At 37.8% G+C, this 16,195-nt stretch overlaps 1 protein-coding gene across 7 annotated transcripts in view; it reads right to left on the bottom strand.

Annotated features, from left to right (window-relative positions):
* The window catches only part of GOLGA4 (golgin A4), a 115,577-nt gene that overhangs the window by 42,502 nt on the left and 56,880 nt on the right, over window positions 1-16,195 (bottom strand). For 6 of the 7 annotated variants that reach the window (XM_039522761.1, XM_039522763.1, XM_039522768.1 and 3 more), the window contains 4 exons: window positions 9,835-10,013; window positions 8,144-8,275; window positions 6,056-6,211; window positions 777-5,083 (listed from right to left, as the gene is read on the bottom strand). In XM_039522761.1, the coding sequence (XP_039378695.1) occupies window positions 777-5,083; window positions 6,056-6,211; window positions 8,144-8,275; window positions 9,835-10,013 (4,774 nt within the window). The remainder of the gene's footprint in view (window positions 1-776; window positions 5,084-6,055; window positions 6,212-8,143; window positions 8,276-9,834; window positions 10,014-16,195) is intronic. The other variant, XM_039522767.1, reaches the window with a different exon arrangement.

Genomic DNA, 16,195 nt, shown 5'->3' with positions numbered 1-16,195 from the left:
GTTCTGTATTGTAGTTTAAGTTAATTACTACTCATAGTTGTGTATTAATATGCCTAGTAGGGAATCTATTTGTCAAAAAAACATTTCCTGAATCTTTTTTGTTGTCTGTATTGTTACAGACATACTTGCTGACAGGTATTTTGACATACACCTCTACCCCAATATTACGCTGTCCTCGGGAGCCAAAAAATTATACTGCGTTATAGGTGAAACCGCGTTATATCGAACTTGCTTTGATCTGCCGGAGTGCGCAGACCCGCCCTCCCTCCCTCCCTGAGCACTGCTTTACCGCATTATGTCCGAATTCGTGTTATATCAGGTCGCGTTTTATCAGGGTAGAGGTGTAAATGAACAAAAATAACTGAAATTGGTGTGATTATATTGTGTTATTTTGACAAAATAAAATATGCAGAATTTTAAAATATTGTGCGCAGAATTTTTATTTTTTTGTTGGAGAATTCCACCAGGAGTAAGTTGTATAGGAAAGCTTCAAAAACCATCACTGAGCCCAAACCAAGAGTGATATATATGGTTGTTTTGCAAAATACTGTATTTTTCTTTGGTTTATGAACTAAAATTTATTTTTTCACTTGTTCCTGAAGGATTACTTTCAAGTGTTTTTTTTTTTTTAAATAAATCCTTAGTAAAATATTAATCGCTATTTTACTCGTATAAAGTAAGCTTAAAAATATATGTATTCATCTTCAGGTTAAAGTGACTAAAGATCACGTTTAAAAAAAAAAAGAGTTTAATGGACTAAGGAATATAGAAGATACCTGATTTTCTGTTCCATTTCTTCTAAAGATTCCTTCTTCATTATATCTAGTTCTTGCTGATGCTCCTTCCGCAAAGTACGCAAATCCTTCTGCACCTTGCTTATTTCTTTGCGCAGTTTTTGCTTCTCTCTCTCAGCCTCCTCCAGTTTAGCTTGCAAGTCCTTTTGCTGAGTCTGCATATCACCAAGTAATTTCTGCAGCTCCAAATCAGATTTAGTCTTTTCTTCTGCATTTTCTTCAAAAACTTTCAGCTGTCTATTTCTTTCATCCAACTGCTGCTGGAGACCTTGCAATTTTTCTTCATATTTCAAAGATACTTCTGCCATCTCAATCTTACACGCTTCTTTCTTCTTTATTATATCATCCTCCAACTCTCTTATCTTCTGCTCCAAAGACTGACTCACTTTATCCTTTTCTTGAAACTGTTTCTGGAAGTCTCCAATCACATTTTCCATATCATAATGTTTTTGTACTTGGGCTTTTAATTCTTCTCTGATGCTTGCTAAGTCATCACCCTCTTGTGTGTGTTGATCCAGCAACAAAGAATATTTCTTATTTTTTCCCTCTATTTCTTTCTGGAGCATTTCAATCACAGATTGTTCTTCTTTTAGCTTTTTCTCGGTACATTCCAATTTTTTTAAGAGTTCCTCCTGTTGGCTTTTCATTTTCAGCTTAGAGTCATTACTTTCTTGTTGCTCATTCTCATATTTCTTCAATAATCCATCCTTATCTATTAAGTCTTTTTGTATTACACTTATTTTCTCTTCATACATCTGTCGTACGTTCTCTAGCACACTGGCTTTTTCTTGCTCTAAGGAAGCTTTTTCATTTTCTACTTTTTGCATCATTTCTCTTTCCAAGTCTGCTGAATCTCTTATTAATCTGTTTTTTTCTTCTAAATCCATAATTTTGGCCTCTCTTTCCTGCATTTTTTGTTCTAAATCTTTTAACTGATTTTCCATAGCTAGCTTCAACTGTTGTTCCTTTTCTTCCATTTGAGAGGTCAACTGCTTCTTAACGGAAGCTATTTTTTGTTCCGCCTTTTTTTTCAGGTCTGCTAATTTAGTAGTGTTTTCTGCATTCATCCTATCTTCCAGCATCTTCAACTCTTCTTCTTTGCTTTTCATCATTGCAGTTTTCATTTGTTCAAATTCCCTCTGCTTTGTATCGAGTTCAGCTTTCATTGAATCCATTTGCTTTTCAAGACTTAGCACTTTTTCTTCTGCCTCCTTCAACCTGTTGTCCTTTTCGACAACTACAACCTCAGCCTGCTGAAGTTGCTGAACAAGCTCTTTTTGCTCAGTGTCTCTTTGCTGGTTGTGCCTTTTAAGTTCTTCCATTAAAGAATCATTTTCCGCTGTTTTCCGAGCAATGTGTTCCTCTAGCTCAGTAATTCTCGCTGTTTGGATTTTTAACTCTGCAGTTAATTTTCCCTCTTGCTTTTCCCTTCTACTCTGCTTTTGTTCCATTACATCTTTCAAACTATCTAAATTCCTACTTTGCTTATCCAGCTCCTCCTTAAGTTGATTTATCTCTTCATCCTTTCCACCAACTTGGATATTATTTAATTCAAGCTTGCTTTGTAATTCTTTAATGGTATTGTGATTCTGGGTAAACCTTAACTGTGCTTTTTTCTTCCATTCTGACAGTTTGTTCATCCAGTGGTCTACCTGCTCCAAAGCTGATGCTTTTTCTTGACTCAGTGACTCAACCCTGGAAGATAATTCCTGCACCTGATTCAATAATTGCAGCTGATCCTCTTGGTGTTGCTTGCTTAACAAAGATATGGCTGCTTCTTTTTCTGTTAAACCTATGCTGTTTTCAAGTTTGATATTTAGTTCATTCACAAGCTTGTTGAGAGCACAGATCTCAGATTCTTTTTCCTTAAGCTCCTCTCTCATTGAAGTGACAACATTAATATTTTCAGATAATTCTTTCCTTAACTGTGTGATACAAGTTTCCTTCTCTGTTGCAGCCTGTTGCTGATTCCCTCCTTCTTTTTGCAACAGCTCCTTTTCTGTTACAAGTCTTTCAATGTCAGCTTTCATGAGTATAATTACATTTTCCTTATCTTGTAACTGTTGTGTTGACTCCTGCAAAGAGCTACTTACTGTAGTATGATGTTCTGTTATTTGTCTAAGCTGTGTTTCTAGTTCAGGAATTTTACAGTTTTTAATTAATATTGCTTTTTTAATTGTTGTAGTTTGATGTTGACAATGTGCAATTCTGGAGATTACTAAATTAATTTTTTCAGTACATTTTTCAATTACTTCATTGGTTTTAGTTTGCAATAAAGTGTCAGCTTCCTTCCAGTAAATATCTAGCTGTGCTGCTAGTTCACTTGACAACCTCTCAAATTCAATTTGTTTTTGCTGACTCGCCAAATGTTTATCCTCTAGTTTTTTCTCGTAATCCTCACGTTCTTTACAATGTGAGGATTCCAGAATTTGGAGTTTTTCATCAGATGTTTTCAGCATATCTGTCAGTTCCGTAACTTTTATCTTGTGTTTTTCTTCCATTGTTTTCTGCTCCCTGAGCTGTTCCTGTAGTACAGCCCTGTCCTTCAGAGAGTGACTGAGGTCATCTTCTAGTTTTTCAAGTTGTGCTTTGAGATCAGTTTCACTTTGTGACAAGGTGTTCACCTGTGCCAATAACTGCTTTAGTTGTTCTTGCAATTCATTCCAAGATTCGTCTCTCTTCACTTGTTCTTCCTTCAGCCGGGTGATCTCTATGTCAGTCCCCTCTTTCTCAGCACTGAAGGTGGCTAGCTTCTGCTTCAGGTCTCCAACTTCCTTCTCTTTTTTATGTAGTTCCATTTCATGCTTTTCCTTGAGCTCTTCAACCTGCTGATTGAGTTTTTCCCCCCATGTTTGTGCAACTTCTTCTAGTTCCCGCCTATGAGCTTCTGCAAGACTTTCTAGCTGCTCCTTTTGATTCATTTCCAGTTTTGACACAGCATCATTTATTCCAGCTGAGCTGGCATGTGCCATTTCCAGCATTTTTGCATTGAAATGTTTCTCTTTCTGACTGAACTCCAACTGCTTGTTTTCAAATTCTTTTTTCAGTTTAGTTTCTTGTTCTGAAAGTTTCTTCTTGAACATTTCTTGCATCTCTTTTGCTTTTTGTTTGATTTTTTCCGTCTTGGTTGCTTGATCTTTTAAACTATTTTCATATTCAACTTGTAAAGCACTAATTCTCTCCTCTTTGGCTGATAATTTCTGTCTGAGCTCTTCCACTTGTTGATTCTGCTGCTTTTTTAGTTGTTCAAGTTGATTTTCTCTCTCAACCAAATCTCTCTTTGCCTGATCAGTCTCTGTACCGAGATCTTTCAGTTGAGAGTCATACTGTTGCTTTAGAGAGGTTATTTTCTGCATGTTTTCATTGATCTGCTCTTCCAGCTGCTGCCTCAAGTCATGTACCTGGGATATGTAAGCATCTAATTCAGTCCTAACTTCATTCAGCTGTGATTCAGCTCTTACAATCTGTTCTTTAAGATGTGATTTTTCAGCTTCCATATTTGTCAACTTTTGTTGCAGCTCTGTTAACTGTCCTTCATAAACCCTTGCCTGCTCACTGGAGTTATTTTGGTGTGACTGGCAGAGGTCTCCTAGTTTAGCAGACATTTGCTTAAGTTCAGCTTCAGATATATCAAGTGAATCCTTTAGTTTATGTTCTTGTGCTTTTAATTCCTCCAGGTGTTTTTCTTTTTCTTCCAACTGTACCTTGAGTTGGTTAGTTTCTTCTGTGTGTGCCTTCTCAATTCCTTGGACAGATATGTCATGCTCTTTAACCATCATGTCAATTTTTTCCTGGTACTGGTTTCTCTGTTGTTCCAGTTTTGCCTCAGACTCCTGCTTTATTTTATCTACATCATCTTTCAATACAAAGTGCTCTTGTTCTAGGTCATGATGTATTTTTAGTGCTTCTGATAACTCAAAAGATAATGCTTCTAGCTCTGTTTGTTTCACATCAAGCTTTTCTAATGTTTTTGCATTCATCTCTTCTATGTGTGCACGGAAAACTGTCTCTTTTTCTTTCAACATTATATCCATTTCTTGCTCATGTTTCTCTCTCAATTTCTCTATTGTGGACTGTTGCTGTTGGTTTAAGTTTTGAAGTTTTTCTGTCCAAAGTTCTTCCTCCTGCTGCTTCACATTTTCTAGCTCTTCCCTGTGCTTTTCAACCATTACAGTGATTTCTTTATTGTACTTGTTTTTTTCAGACTCTATCAAAGTACTTAGTTCCTCCAATTGTCTTTTGTCATCTTGTGAATACTTTGCAAGGGAACTTTCCAATTCAAGAATTCTCTGTTGAAAGAAGATTTTTAAAAGTAGTATGAATAAACAATTTTTAATATAAAGAATTGTAATGCCTGATTATTTACCAGATTCAAATTCTACAAATTCCAACTGTAGCCCACTTAAAATAATAATAATAAATAATAATCATCAACAACACACTAAAACAAACAGAATCAATTTGTTTTATGTAAGCCATTTATTATTATCATTTGTTATTAATTTTATTTCCACTAAGTTATATGGTAATAATAAAATAAAAGAAGTCCTTTTATTTCACTTATATTAAAAATGTAGATGTGATAACTTCTTTGAAAGGTTTTAAAATAATTTAATAAATACATGAGGTAATTCAGCAGAACTGCTCTGAGCTTCAGAGGCTAATGGCTCTGGTTCCAGTAGTTTGAGCGTCAGCAGGTGCTCAGTAGTCTTCGCACACATCTGCTAGCGTATCTTATTCCTGGCCTTTACAATGCTGATAGTATAATCCTAGACCTGTCTTGAGCAGAAACCTCCAATATAGAAAAATTCTGTAGTGGTTTAGTAATGTATAAAATATCTGCTAGGTAACAAGTAGATAAAATTATTTTACTTGTGACCTAAAGGGTCAGATCCTTCAAACTCTCACTCAAGCAAAGTCTTATTCACTTGATCATTATTTATAGTTAACATTTATATCATAGTACTACCAAGAGACCAAAAAGATTGACCTCTTTGTGCTAGGAAACGTATGCAAAAATTCTGTATGGGGAATACAAGTTCATGCCCTAGGCCTGAACATGAAAAAAGTATATTTCCATGTTCTGCCATTTAATGCTCCACAAAATTATAAACTGCAGCACATCATGATAACAAAAACATATGTTTTAAGTGTGACAGTCTTTCATCATAGCCAGTTCACACAAGTTCACCATGTCTATTAGCATGAAGCTGTTAATATGCAGAAAAGTGGTTAGTTACAATTTTGAAAATTTTACTCACAGTTCTAGCTGTCTGTATTTCTTGTTGCATGTCTTGAAGTTTCTTCTCACACTCTGATTGTATTGCTTTTTTCTGCAGTTCTAATTCTTCTAATGCCAGAGATTCCTGTTGTTCTTTTTCTTGTACTGTTTGTAAACACTCACTTTGACTTTTTTCCTGTGTCAAAAATTATGAATAAAACAATATTGTACAAAAGAAACCTCCAATAAGTAACTCTTTTTACATCATGATATAGTTCTACAAAGCAATTAGCAAGAGAAAAGGAAATCAGATTTCAAAGGATTATATAACTACATTTTCTACCCAAAATCGATGACTTTGTTTTTCATAGCAACATAAACATAAAATTTTGTTAAAGATCTTTTGCAAAATCCCCATACCAGCGGTAAATAGAAAGTTTTTCCAGGTATGTTAGCCACAAGCTAACATACTTATAATCCACCATCTTCTGCATAATCTATACTTTAAAATAAAAATTAAGCCTCTAATCTTTATGATTGAGAAAACAGTCTTCAAAATGTGAACTGACTGTTAATGCAGTGTAACTGTTTCCGTGTCGGTCCCAGGATATTAGAGAGAAATGGTAGGTGAGGTAATATCTTTTGTTGGACTAACTTCTGACCTGAAGGAGGGCTCTGTGTGGCTCAAAAGCTTAAAACATAAGAACAGCTATACTGGCCAGACCAAAGGTCCTTTTAGGGGTGGGGGGATAGCTCAGTGGTTTGAGCACTGGCCTGCTAAACCCAGGGTTGTGAGTTCAATCCTTGAGGAGGCCACTTAGGAATCTGGGGCAAAAATTGGTCCCGCTAGTGAAGGCAGGGGGCTGGACTTGATGACCTTTTGAGGTCCCTTCCAGTTCTAGGAGATTGGTATATCTCCAATTATTACCTTTATTACCTTTTAGCCCAGTATCCTGTCTTCCAACAGTGGCCAATGCTAGGGGCCCCAGAGGGAATGAACTGAACATGTAATCATCAAGTGATCCACCTCCCTGTCACCCATTCCCAACTTCTGGCAAACAGGGGCTAGGGACAACATCCCTGCCCATCCTGGCTAATAGCCATTGATGGACCTATCCTCCATGAATTTATCTAATTATTTTTTTAACCCTGTTATAGTCTTGGCCTTCATAACATCCTCTGGCAAGGAGTTCCACAGATTGACTGTGCGTTGTGTGAAAAAATATTTCCTTTTGTTTTAAACTTGCCTATAAATTTCATTTGGTGACCCCTTGTGTTCTTGTTATGAGAAGGAGTAACTAACATCCAAAGAAATGAGCTGTAGCCCACAAAAGCTTATGCTGAAATAAATTTGTTAGTCTCTAAGGTGTCACAAATATTCCTGTTTTTTTAACACTTCCTTATTTACTTTCTTCACACCCATCATCATTTTATAGACCTCTATCATACTCCCCCTTAGTCATCTCTTTTCCAAGTTGAAAAGTCCCAGTCTCATTAATCACTCCTCATATAGAAGCTGTTTCATACCCCTAATAATTTTTGTTGCCCTTTTCTGAACCTTTTCCAATTCCAATATAATCTTTTTTGAGATGGGGCGACCACATCTGCATGCAGTATTCAAGATGTGGGCATAACATGAATTTATATAGAGGCAATATGATATTTTCCATCTTATTATCTATTCCTTTCTTAATGATTCCCAACATTCTGTTCATTTTTTGACTGCCAATGTGCATTCAGTGGATGTTTTCAGAGAACTATCCACAATGACTCCAAGATCTCTTTCTTGAGTGATAACAGCTTGTTTCTCTCACCAACAGAAGTTGGTCCAATAAAAGATATTACCTCACCCACCTTGTCTCTCTGAGTGTTAACACAACTGCAGTTGCTAGCAGTGCAAGTGACTCATTATCTCAATTAAGCAGCAAGACATATAAAGAGCAGCTGCAGTATCCATACTGAATGTCTCGGACTCCTGGATTGTCTGGGACACCCTTACCAGGGGCCAATAGGGATTACTGAAAGATGGTGAGGTTTAGGGGATGAGACATGGGTTTGCCCTACAGATAGACTTCTATTCCCACCCAGCTCTGCCAGAAGTAACCTTGTACATTTTAGGGATGCTTACAAGAGCTGCCCTCATCTTCTCCTGGAACTCCTTTTCTTGAACCTGTAATCTCTCATTTAGCTCCTGCTCTTTGGTAGCCAGTTCTCTTTTATGAAATTTCACTAGCTCAGCAACATGCTCTTCTGAAGACCTCTGTAAATCAGAGAAATTACTGATTTTTCAGTTAAGAAACATCCCCTGCATTATTTCTCATACAGTGGAGGAACAATGCTAGTGAGAGTTACAAAGGGAATTGTCTAATTGCTTCCCTTTAATAGGCAGCATTTTACTCAACATGCATAAGTAAAAATTACATGTTAAAAGAATAATCCAACTAAGAAGTTATTTTAAAGTTTCCGAAATGCTTTTCCATGCTCTCTCACCTCATGCATAGTGCTACCCACAGAACAACAAAAACTCTGAGGTCTCTCCCAACAGTGCTCCCAAATCCATTTACGGCTTTAATTTTGTTTTAAATTGGAGAAAATTTTCTCACCACTTTACGGTATAAGCTACTGTCTGTAGCTCCTTTTCTATGCTCAGTAAGTCAGTTTCATGAGCCAACATTTAGGACAGGGGTAGGCAACCTATGGCACGGGTGCCAAAGGGGGCACGCGAGCTGATTTTCAATGGCACTCATACTGCCTGGGTCCTGGCCACTGGTCTGAGGGGGCTCTGCATTTTAATTTAATTTTAAATGAAGCTTCTTAAACATTTTAAAAACCTTATTTACTTTACATACAACAATAGTTTAGTTATATATTATAGACGTATAGAAAAAGACCTTCTAAAAATGTTAATGTATTACTGGCACGCAAAACCTTAAATTAGAGTGAATAAATGAAGACTTGGCACACCACGTCTGAAAGGTTGCTGACCCCTGATTTAGGACAAAGCTCAACTGGTAAAATCATAGCAAGAGATACTGTTTAGTCAGATATGAAGGCCTACACAGGTAGGTAAATTATTTATGTAAACAAGTTTATAAATCCTCCCCCAGCTACAAACCACATTCACTTAAAACACTAGATTAGAACTATAGTGTGGCAATGTATTACAACAGAAAAGTTAATAACGTAAGAAACACAAGAAATTGCTGTTCAAATCGAAAATTATTAGAAGAATAAGATGGAGGAACACAGATTCATATTCGAATACAGTGGATGGAATGAGAGCACATTCTACAAAAGCACACACTGTGGCAGACTTTTAAAAGCTTCAGACTTGTTAGACTAAAAATGCTAAATAAAAAAGTACTCTATTTTAAAAATCATAACCATAACAGAGACAAGGAGAATTGATATGTTAATCATACTTAGTGTTCCTTTGTCACAAATAGCACTGGAATATTTTAAGAAGCCAGTGGAAAAGCGGTGTCTATTGTGACTATTTCAGGTGCAAGGCCAGAGACACTGATTAAACAGTGTGCACCCATGAGGTCAGTTCTGAGCCGTTTGTGTGCATTTCCTTTAACATACTATTTTAAGCTTCCACAGGCTGCCAGAGAAAAGGACAGATGAATTTTGAAAGGTTTAAACTACAGCAGTACTTTATTACTGAGAACATTTTTCCTTAAAATTTATTTTTTTCTATTAAATAGTGAGGAGTTTGAAAACAATCCTGGATATGTTAACACATTTTACAGCCAAATCTTTGTTAAATTAAAGCGTTAATTTAAAAACAAACGAGACATACTCAGTCTTAACTTTTACCTTCATAATCTCAACCACCTCCTGCTTCACCCTGGTTAACTCTTGTTGAAGAGTTACACGTTCTTCCTCACTTGTTTTTTCTATTGCTTTGATTTTTTCATCCATCTCTGCTTGCAGCTTTTTCCGTGCTTCCTCTACCTTTTGGGCTGTACTCAGAGCCTTCTCAAGCTCTTCAAATGCTGCAAAAAAGAAAACAAAGATATTTGATATTCCAGAAATAATTATTTCCTTGACATGCATACAGGACTCCCGCTAACTACAAGTTACAAACCAGATAGAAGAATCTGGCCCTAACAATCCACAGTATGCTCACATGGGCTCATTAATTGAGAAGGGGAAGAGAACAGAACAGTAGTTGCTACTTCCTAGACCAATATTGCATTTAGGTTACTATATATTTTGCTCACCCAGAATCAGAATGAAGTGCACCAACTATAAACATATAAAACCACAGCTATTCCTCTAGCTTCATATCCTGACTAATGGAAGCTGAAAAGGACTGAAGAATGCTCCATGAAGAAAAGGTAACTTATCACCAGTTTATTTTAAAGAAATTTTCCACTAAAATTATCGGTAGAATAAGTAGAAAGCCAGGAATGACTGGAATGTATATCCACTTTTATTTAATCATAGAAAGAGTTCTGTCCTATTAGAATAAGGAAGAACAATTCTGGTACATTTCATTTATCACAGAGTTTTTGTCAGTTTATCAACAGATATCTGTGGTAAAATTGAAATATTTTTAAACTTTGCAAATTAAATATCAGAATAAAACATTACTTTTAACTGATGTTTTAACTCCAAAAAACTCAGATTATACTAAAAATATGCCCACAATGGACACCCAGCACAGAATATTGAAATACAATAGTTATTTAAATTTGTACATGTTAATTGGTTCTCAGGAGCAAATTCTGAATCTGTTATATCGTCCAAATACAGAGAATGGTCACGATTTAAAAAATAAACATTTGCCAACTGTTAAGGCACAGTAGTATCAGCGATGTCACAGTTATTTCCTTCATACATAATAATTTAAACATATCAAGAAGTCATATTTTGGTGTTAAAATGCTACAATAGTACTGAATAATCACACCCGGTTATGCCGAGGATTCCTTTAAAATCAAGTAAATGAAACCAATGCACTAGGACTAGGATTTGGCCCTTATTGGGGAATCCTTGTTTCTGACTGTGGTAATGAGTATGGGTCTCTCTCTGCTGCACAGGCAAATAAAAAGGAAAAGCCATTTTTAAAATGGGTTCGTATATGGCTAATTGTTGGTACAGATTAGCAGAACCTTCTTTTCAGCACTTTTGTAAAACTCAACTCCAAGGTGAAAATCTCAGAAATTTCTAATCCAAAATACCTAAAAAAAAAGCCTATAGCTCGACTACAAGCTTGGCTAAATATTTGGATACTGTTTTTGAAACAAAGAGAGAATGATTTTCAAAAAGTTCAGAGTTCTAGCTTCTCTTCCTCTTAATAGTTTCTTTGGTTCACCTGTGGTTCAGACTGATCATTACGATGCCTCTTATTCTGCGACAACACAAATGGTTACATACTGTTAAGTAGTTATAATTCTTATGCACTTATGGTTACATATTTTATTATGTATTAAAAAACCTCCAGGTGTTTTACTTGCCCATGAGTTTGAAAGGTGAAAGACACTTTGCATTTATGGTGTTTGAATTACATTTAAAAATAAAGCTTTTAACTATAATCTTCATTTCTGAGCCTACTCATGCATTTTCAGGAGACTTATTTTCTTAAAATAATTATGTTCACCCAAATTATGACCTTTTGGAATTAATTTCTCGAGGAAGCTTTTTCGTGTGTCCTCACAATGGAAACAAGAAAGTGATATTTTTTCTGATAGTAGCAAAACACTGACTCAGATTTTTTTTAAAACCTCCCTCCTGCTTTAATGATCAGAAGTGTTTAAATACATTATAAATGTTAAAAAAACTGGAGATCCTTTTTTGTGCATTTTTTATATATAGTAAACCAATATAAAACAGAGTGAAACGTACACTCTGCTCAGTCAGCACTGCTAAAAAAAGGTACGCAGTGCTCTACAACAAACAGCTCTGCTAGTGCACAACCCTGCAGCCCACCCAGGCATGCACCTTCTGGGGTCAACAGTAGTCCATATCCCCTATTCCACATTTGCCAGTACCTATAAAATCAAGCATGGATTAGGGTTGCGATCTTTCTAGCTGCTGGTAAATGGACCCCAAAGGCCCTGCCCCCTACCCCGTCTCTTCCCCTAAAGCCCTTCCCCTGCTCCACCTCCTCCCTTGAGGCCATGCCCCTTCTTTGCCTCTTCCCACAAGACCCTACCCCACCTTGCCCCCATCGCATGCTCCTTCCCTCCCTCCCTTGTCGTCGCTTCCTGGATCATCTCTGCCTTCCTCCTCCCCCCGCACCCCATGCGCTGGGCTCCCTCTGCTCTAGGGCTGGGACAGGAACTGCTGCAGCCTGATAAGAAGCCTGCCCGCAGGTAGGAGGCAGCCTCAGCTGAGCAGGGGCTGGCGCAGGCTAATGAGCCAGCACTTCCCCCTGCCCCACGGTAACCTACTTTTGGTATCCGATCAGTACATCTGACTCAGACACTGCCAGGTCCCCTTTTCAACCGGACTTTCTCGTAAAAAAAACAAACAAATAAAGAAAAAAAAACGGGCACCTGGCGAAGCCTAGTATGGATACAGCCTGTACTGGTGCACTTGCAGGGACTAGAGTGATCTCCCTCACTTTCTCCTGCAAACCTATGTATAGATGGCTATAGTTTGTCCGTAAGTACTTTACATGGAGTATCCACCCTGCCAGTGTCACAAATTACGTTTTTAAAAACATAACAGCTTTTACCAGTAGATTCAGAAATAAAAACTACAGTTAAATATTTCAGATTTATTTAACTTTTTATTCATAAGAGCATCTCATACTTTCAACGCTTGGGCTGAGTAATATATGCTGCAATTTCATGTAAGCAACTTGTTAATTAATGGGAGGTAAGTGCATTTACCATAGCCTGCAGATCCATCAAATAAAAGATTTCAAGTTCACACTAGGACTAACTACTAAAATGTAGCAGTTTAGCAACATGCAGTAGGCCAGCTCCATCACCATAAGCACAAGCACAATGCTGAGGGGAAAGTTAGATAAGCTGGTGGATAAAAGGTCAAGAGTACGTGATAGCACAAAGAAGCAACACTTCACAGGAAGACATTCTGTTCTCTAAAAGTGAAATTATATGCATCTCAGGCACTTTTGGTATTTAAGCAAGAACCTAATATTTTTTGTTCAAGGTAGTTAATTCTACTGTAATATATCAGAGGGGTAGCCATGTTAGTCTGGATCTGCAAAAGCAGCAAAGAGTCCTGTGGCAACTTACAGACTAACAGACGTATTGGAGCATGAGCTTTCGTGGGTGAATACCAGGGCCAGCTCCGGACCCCAGCGCGCCAAGCGCGCGCTTGGGGCAGCATTTTGCCGGCAGGGCAGCAGGCGGCTCCGGCGGACCTTCCGCAGTCATGCCTGCGGGAGTCATGCGCAGGCATGACTGCAGAGGGTGCACTGGTCCCACGGCTCCAGTGGAGCATCCGCAGGCGTGCCTGCGGGAGGTCTACCGGAGCCGCGGGACCAGCGGACCCTCCGCAGGCACGTCTGCAGGAGGTCCACTGGAGCCGCGGGACCGGCGACCGCCACAGCGCCCCCCGCGGCGTGCAGCCATGCTTGGGGCGGCGAAATTACTAGAGCCGCCCCTGGTGAATACTCACTTCATCGGATGCATGTAGTGGAAATTTCCAGAGGCAGGTATATATATGCAAGCAAGCATCAGGCTAGAGATAACGAGGTTAGTTCAATCAGGGAGAATGAGGCCCTCTTCTTTCCACTACATGCATCCGACAAAGTGGGTATTCACCCACGAAAGCTCATGCTCCCATACGTCTGTTAGTCTATAAAGGTGCCAGAGGACTCTGTGCTGCTTTTACTAGTGTAATATGACACTCAAGTTATAATTTCAAACCAGCAGGAGGTTAAACTAGCATCCTTCCAGTTAAACAAAACTGACTAATTTTGCATCTATCCAGACTTTTTTTTTCCTACTGAGACTATAAAATTGTAATAATAAGCCTTGTTTGTTCATTAAAACATCACTAGGCTGAACCCAGAAACTAGATTATCTTTGTCCTTCTCTTCACTAGCACAGTGACTGCTAAAAGAGACATGTTAAAATACAAATATTTGGAATAACGTTAAAGTTAATCATCTCTAACGTACCTTGGCAAAACAAAAATCCAAGAAATATAGCAAACAATACTATAGTCTATTCTTGCAAAATCCCATTCATTTGCTCACCCTGGTCAAATAGGAATCTTTTTTGTCCAGTATGACTAAAGCTATCGATGTTAAAGAATCTAAGTCTTTCTTTCTTTCTTTTTAAAGTTTGTGTTAGAGGAAAAATAGGGTACTTTTGTTATTTTTACCACCACCACTACCACCCCTTGCACTGGCAAGTTCTTGACAATTTTTTAAACACTGCTCTACGACAGTTAGTACACATGGTAAAAATATCTAATTTTTTAAAATTTCATTTAATGTCAGTCTGTATTATGAAGGGTTCCTGATAACCAATATCTCAAGGGTACTGATGGGGTAACCGTCAACTAGAATGCCACCAAGTGGTGAAAACTAGGGAATACAGCACTGAGCATGATTATGAAACAGACTGGGGAAATATAAATTTAATCTATTTCAACCAACTCACAACTTCCTCAAATAAGCAATATGAAAGTTAAGCTCGATATAGTTATAGTGGTTGTTTTGTGCATTTAACCTAATATTAAGAAATGCATATACTAAAATTCTTATTAAGCATGCTCTTGCTCCCTGTAAACCATGGAGGGTAAATTAAAGGAGAATTATTTAAGTTGTCAAAATGAATACCAGTATGGCCTACAAAGAGATGGCAAAATAAAACACAATATAATTTGCCTAATAAAGGCAGAAATAATTGCATTATTCTACTTGGTACTAAAATAGATTACCGTCTTTAACATTAAATTAATATCTATAGTGTTCAAAATGTTGAATAGTGAGGACTTATGCCAAATATTTAATACTATATAAGAGACTGAGCTTTTCAAGTGTAAGTTTACAAACACCCTGGCTACTTTTGATACATTGTAACTTGATAGCCAAATATTGCAAAGATTTAGAAAGTTAGTTACAATTCATTTAGGTAAAAGGACTGAAGTTAGACATTGCCTGAGAAGCACAGAATTTACTTTGTAGAGCCTGGTTCAAGCACCCATTGTGTGATGTAAGAAAAAGAGAGACCTTACCCCAGTCCTGTTCATACAAGGCTTGGGAAAGGCACCATGATTCACTTATTGGCATGTGTGGATGCACAAAAATAAGATGCTTTGTGAGATTTCAATATAATGCACCCTGACTACAAAAAGTTGAACTGTAATTATCAAATAGGGAGATTTACATACTTGTGATTTTATGTAATATTTATCTACAAAATAAGCTTATATATCATGTTGCTATATAACCATACATAATAGTGAATATTCACCAGTTTAAGTTATTTTGTATCGAATGAAATAATGGTCCATTTCATCAAGTTCACCTAATTAAAATGACGGTTTAAGTATAAAGGAAAAGCTACAAAGGAAAGAAAGTGAACAGATTTATGATTCCAGGTAAGTTAAAAATACAGCCTGACATATATAACATGCTGTATTTAAACAGATAAAACGTCACTCTGAAAGATACAGTATCTATACAAGTGTAATGAACGTAAGCTTGTACATATCTTAGCCGTAACTTAACATTAAAAAAAAGACGGTTACTCACCGTTGTAACTGTTGTTCTTCAAGATGTGTTGCTCCTATCCATTCCAGTGAGGTGTGTGCGCGCCGCGTGCACGCTCGTCGGAAGATTTTTACCCTAGCAACACTCGGTGGGCCGGCTGGGCGCCCCCTGGAGTGGCGCCGCTATAGCGCCAGATATATACCCCTGCCGACCCATCCGCTCCTCAGTTCCTTCTTGCCGGCTACTCCGACAGTGGGGAAGGAGGGCAGGTCTGGAATGGATATGAGCAACACATCTCGAAGAACAGTTACAACGGTGAGTAACCGTCTTTTCTTCTTCCAGTGATTGCTCATATGCATTCCAGTTAGGTGATTCCCAACCCTTACCTAGCGTGGCAGAATGTAAGACTGCTGAGCCGAAGGCTGCATCGTCTCTGGATTGTTGGACCAATGCGTAGTGTGAAACAAAGGTGTGAACCGATGACCAGGTAGCTGCCCGACAGATTTCCTGGATGGGGACATGGGCCAGGAAGGCG

Source organism: Mauremys reevesii, linkage group 2, assembly GCF_016161935.1.
Source record: "Mauremys reevesii isolate NIE-2019 linkage group 2, ASM1616193v1, whole genome shotgun sequence".
NCBI classification, from domain to species: domain Eukaryota; kingdom Metazoa; phylum Chordata; order Testudines; family Geoemydidae; genus Mauremys; species Mauremys reevesii.
This window is presented reverse-complemented; position numbering and strand designations above follow the sequence as displayed.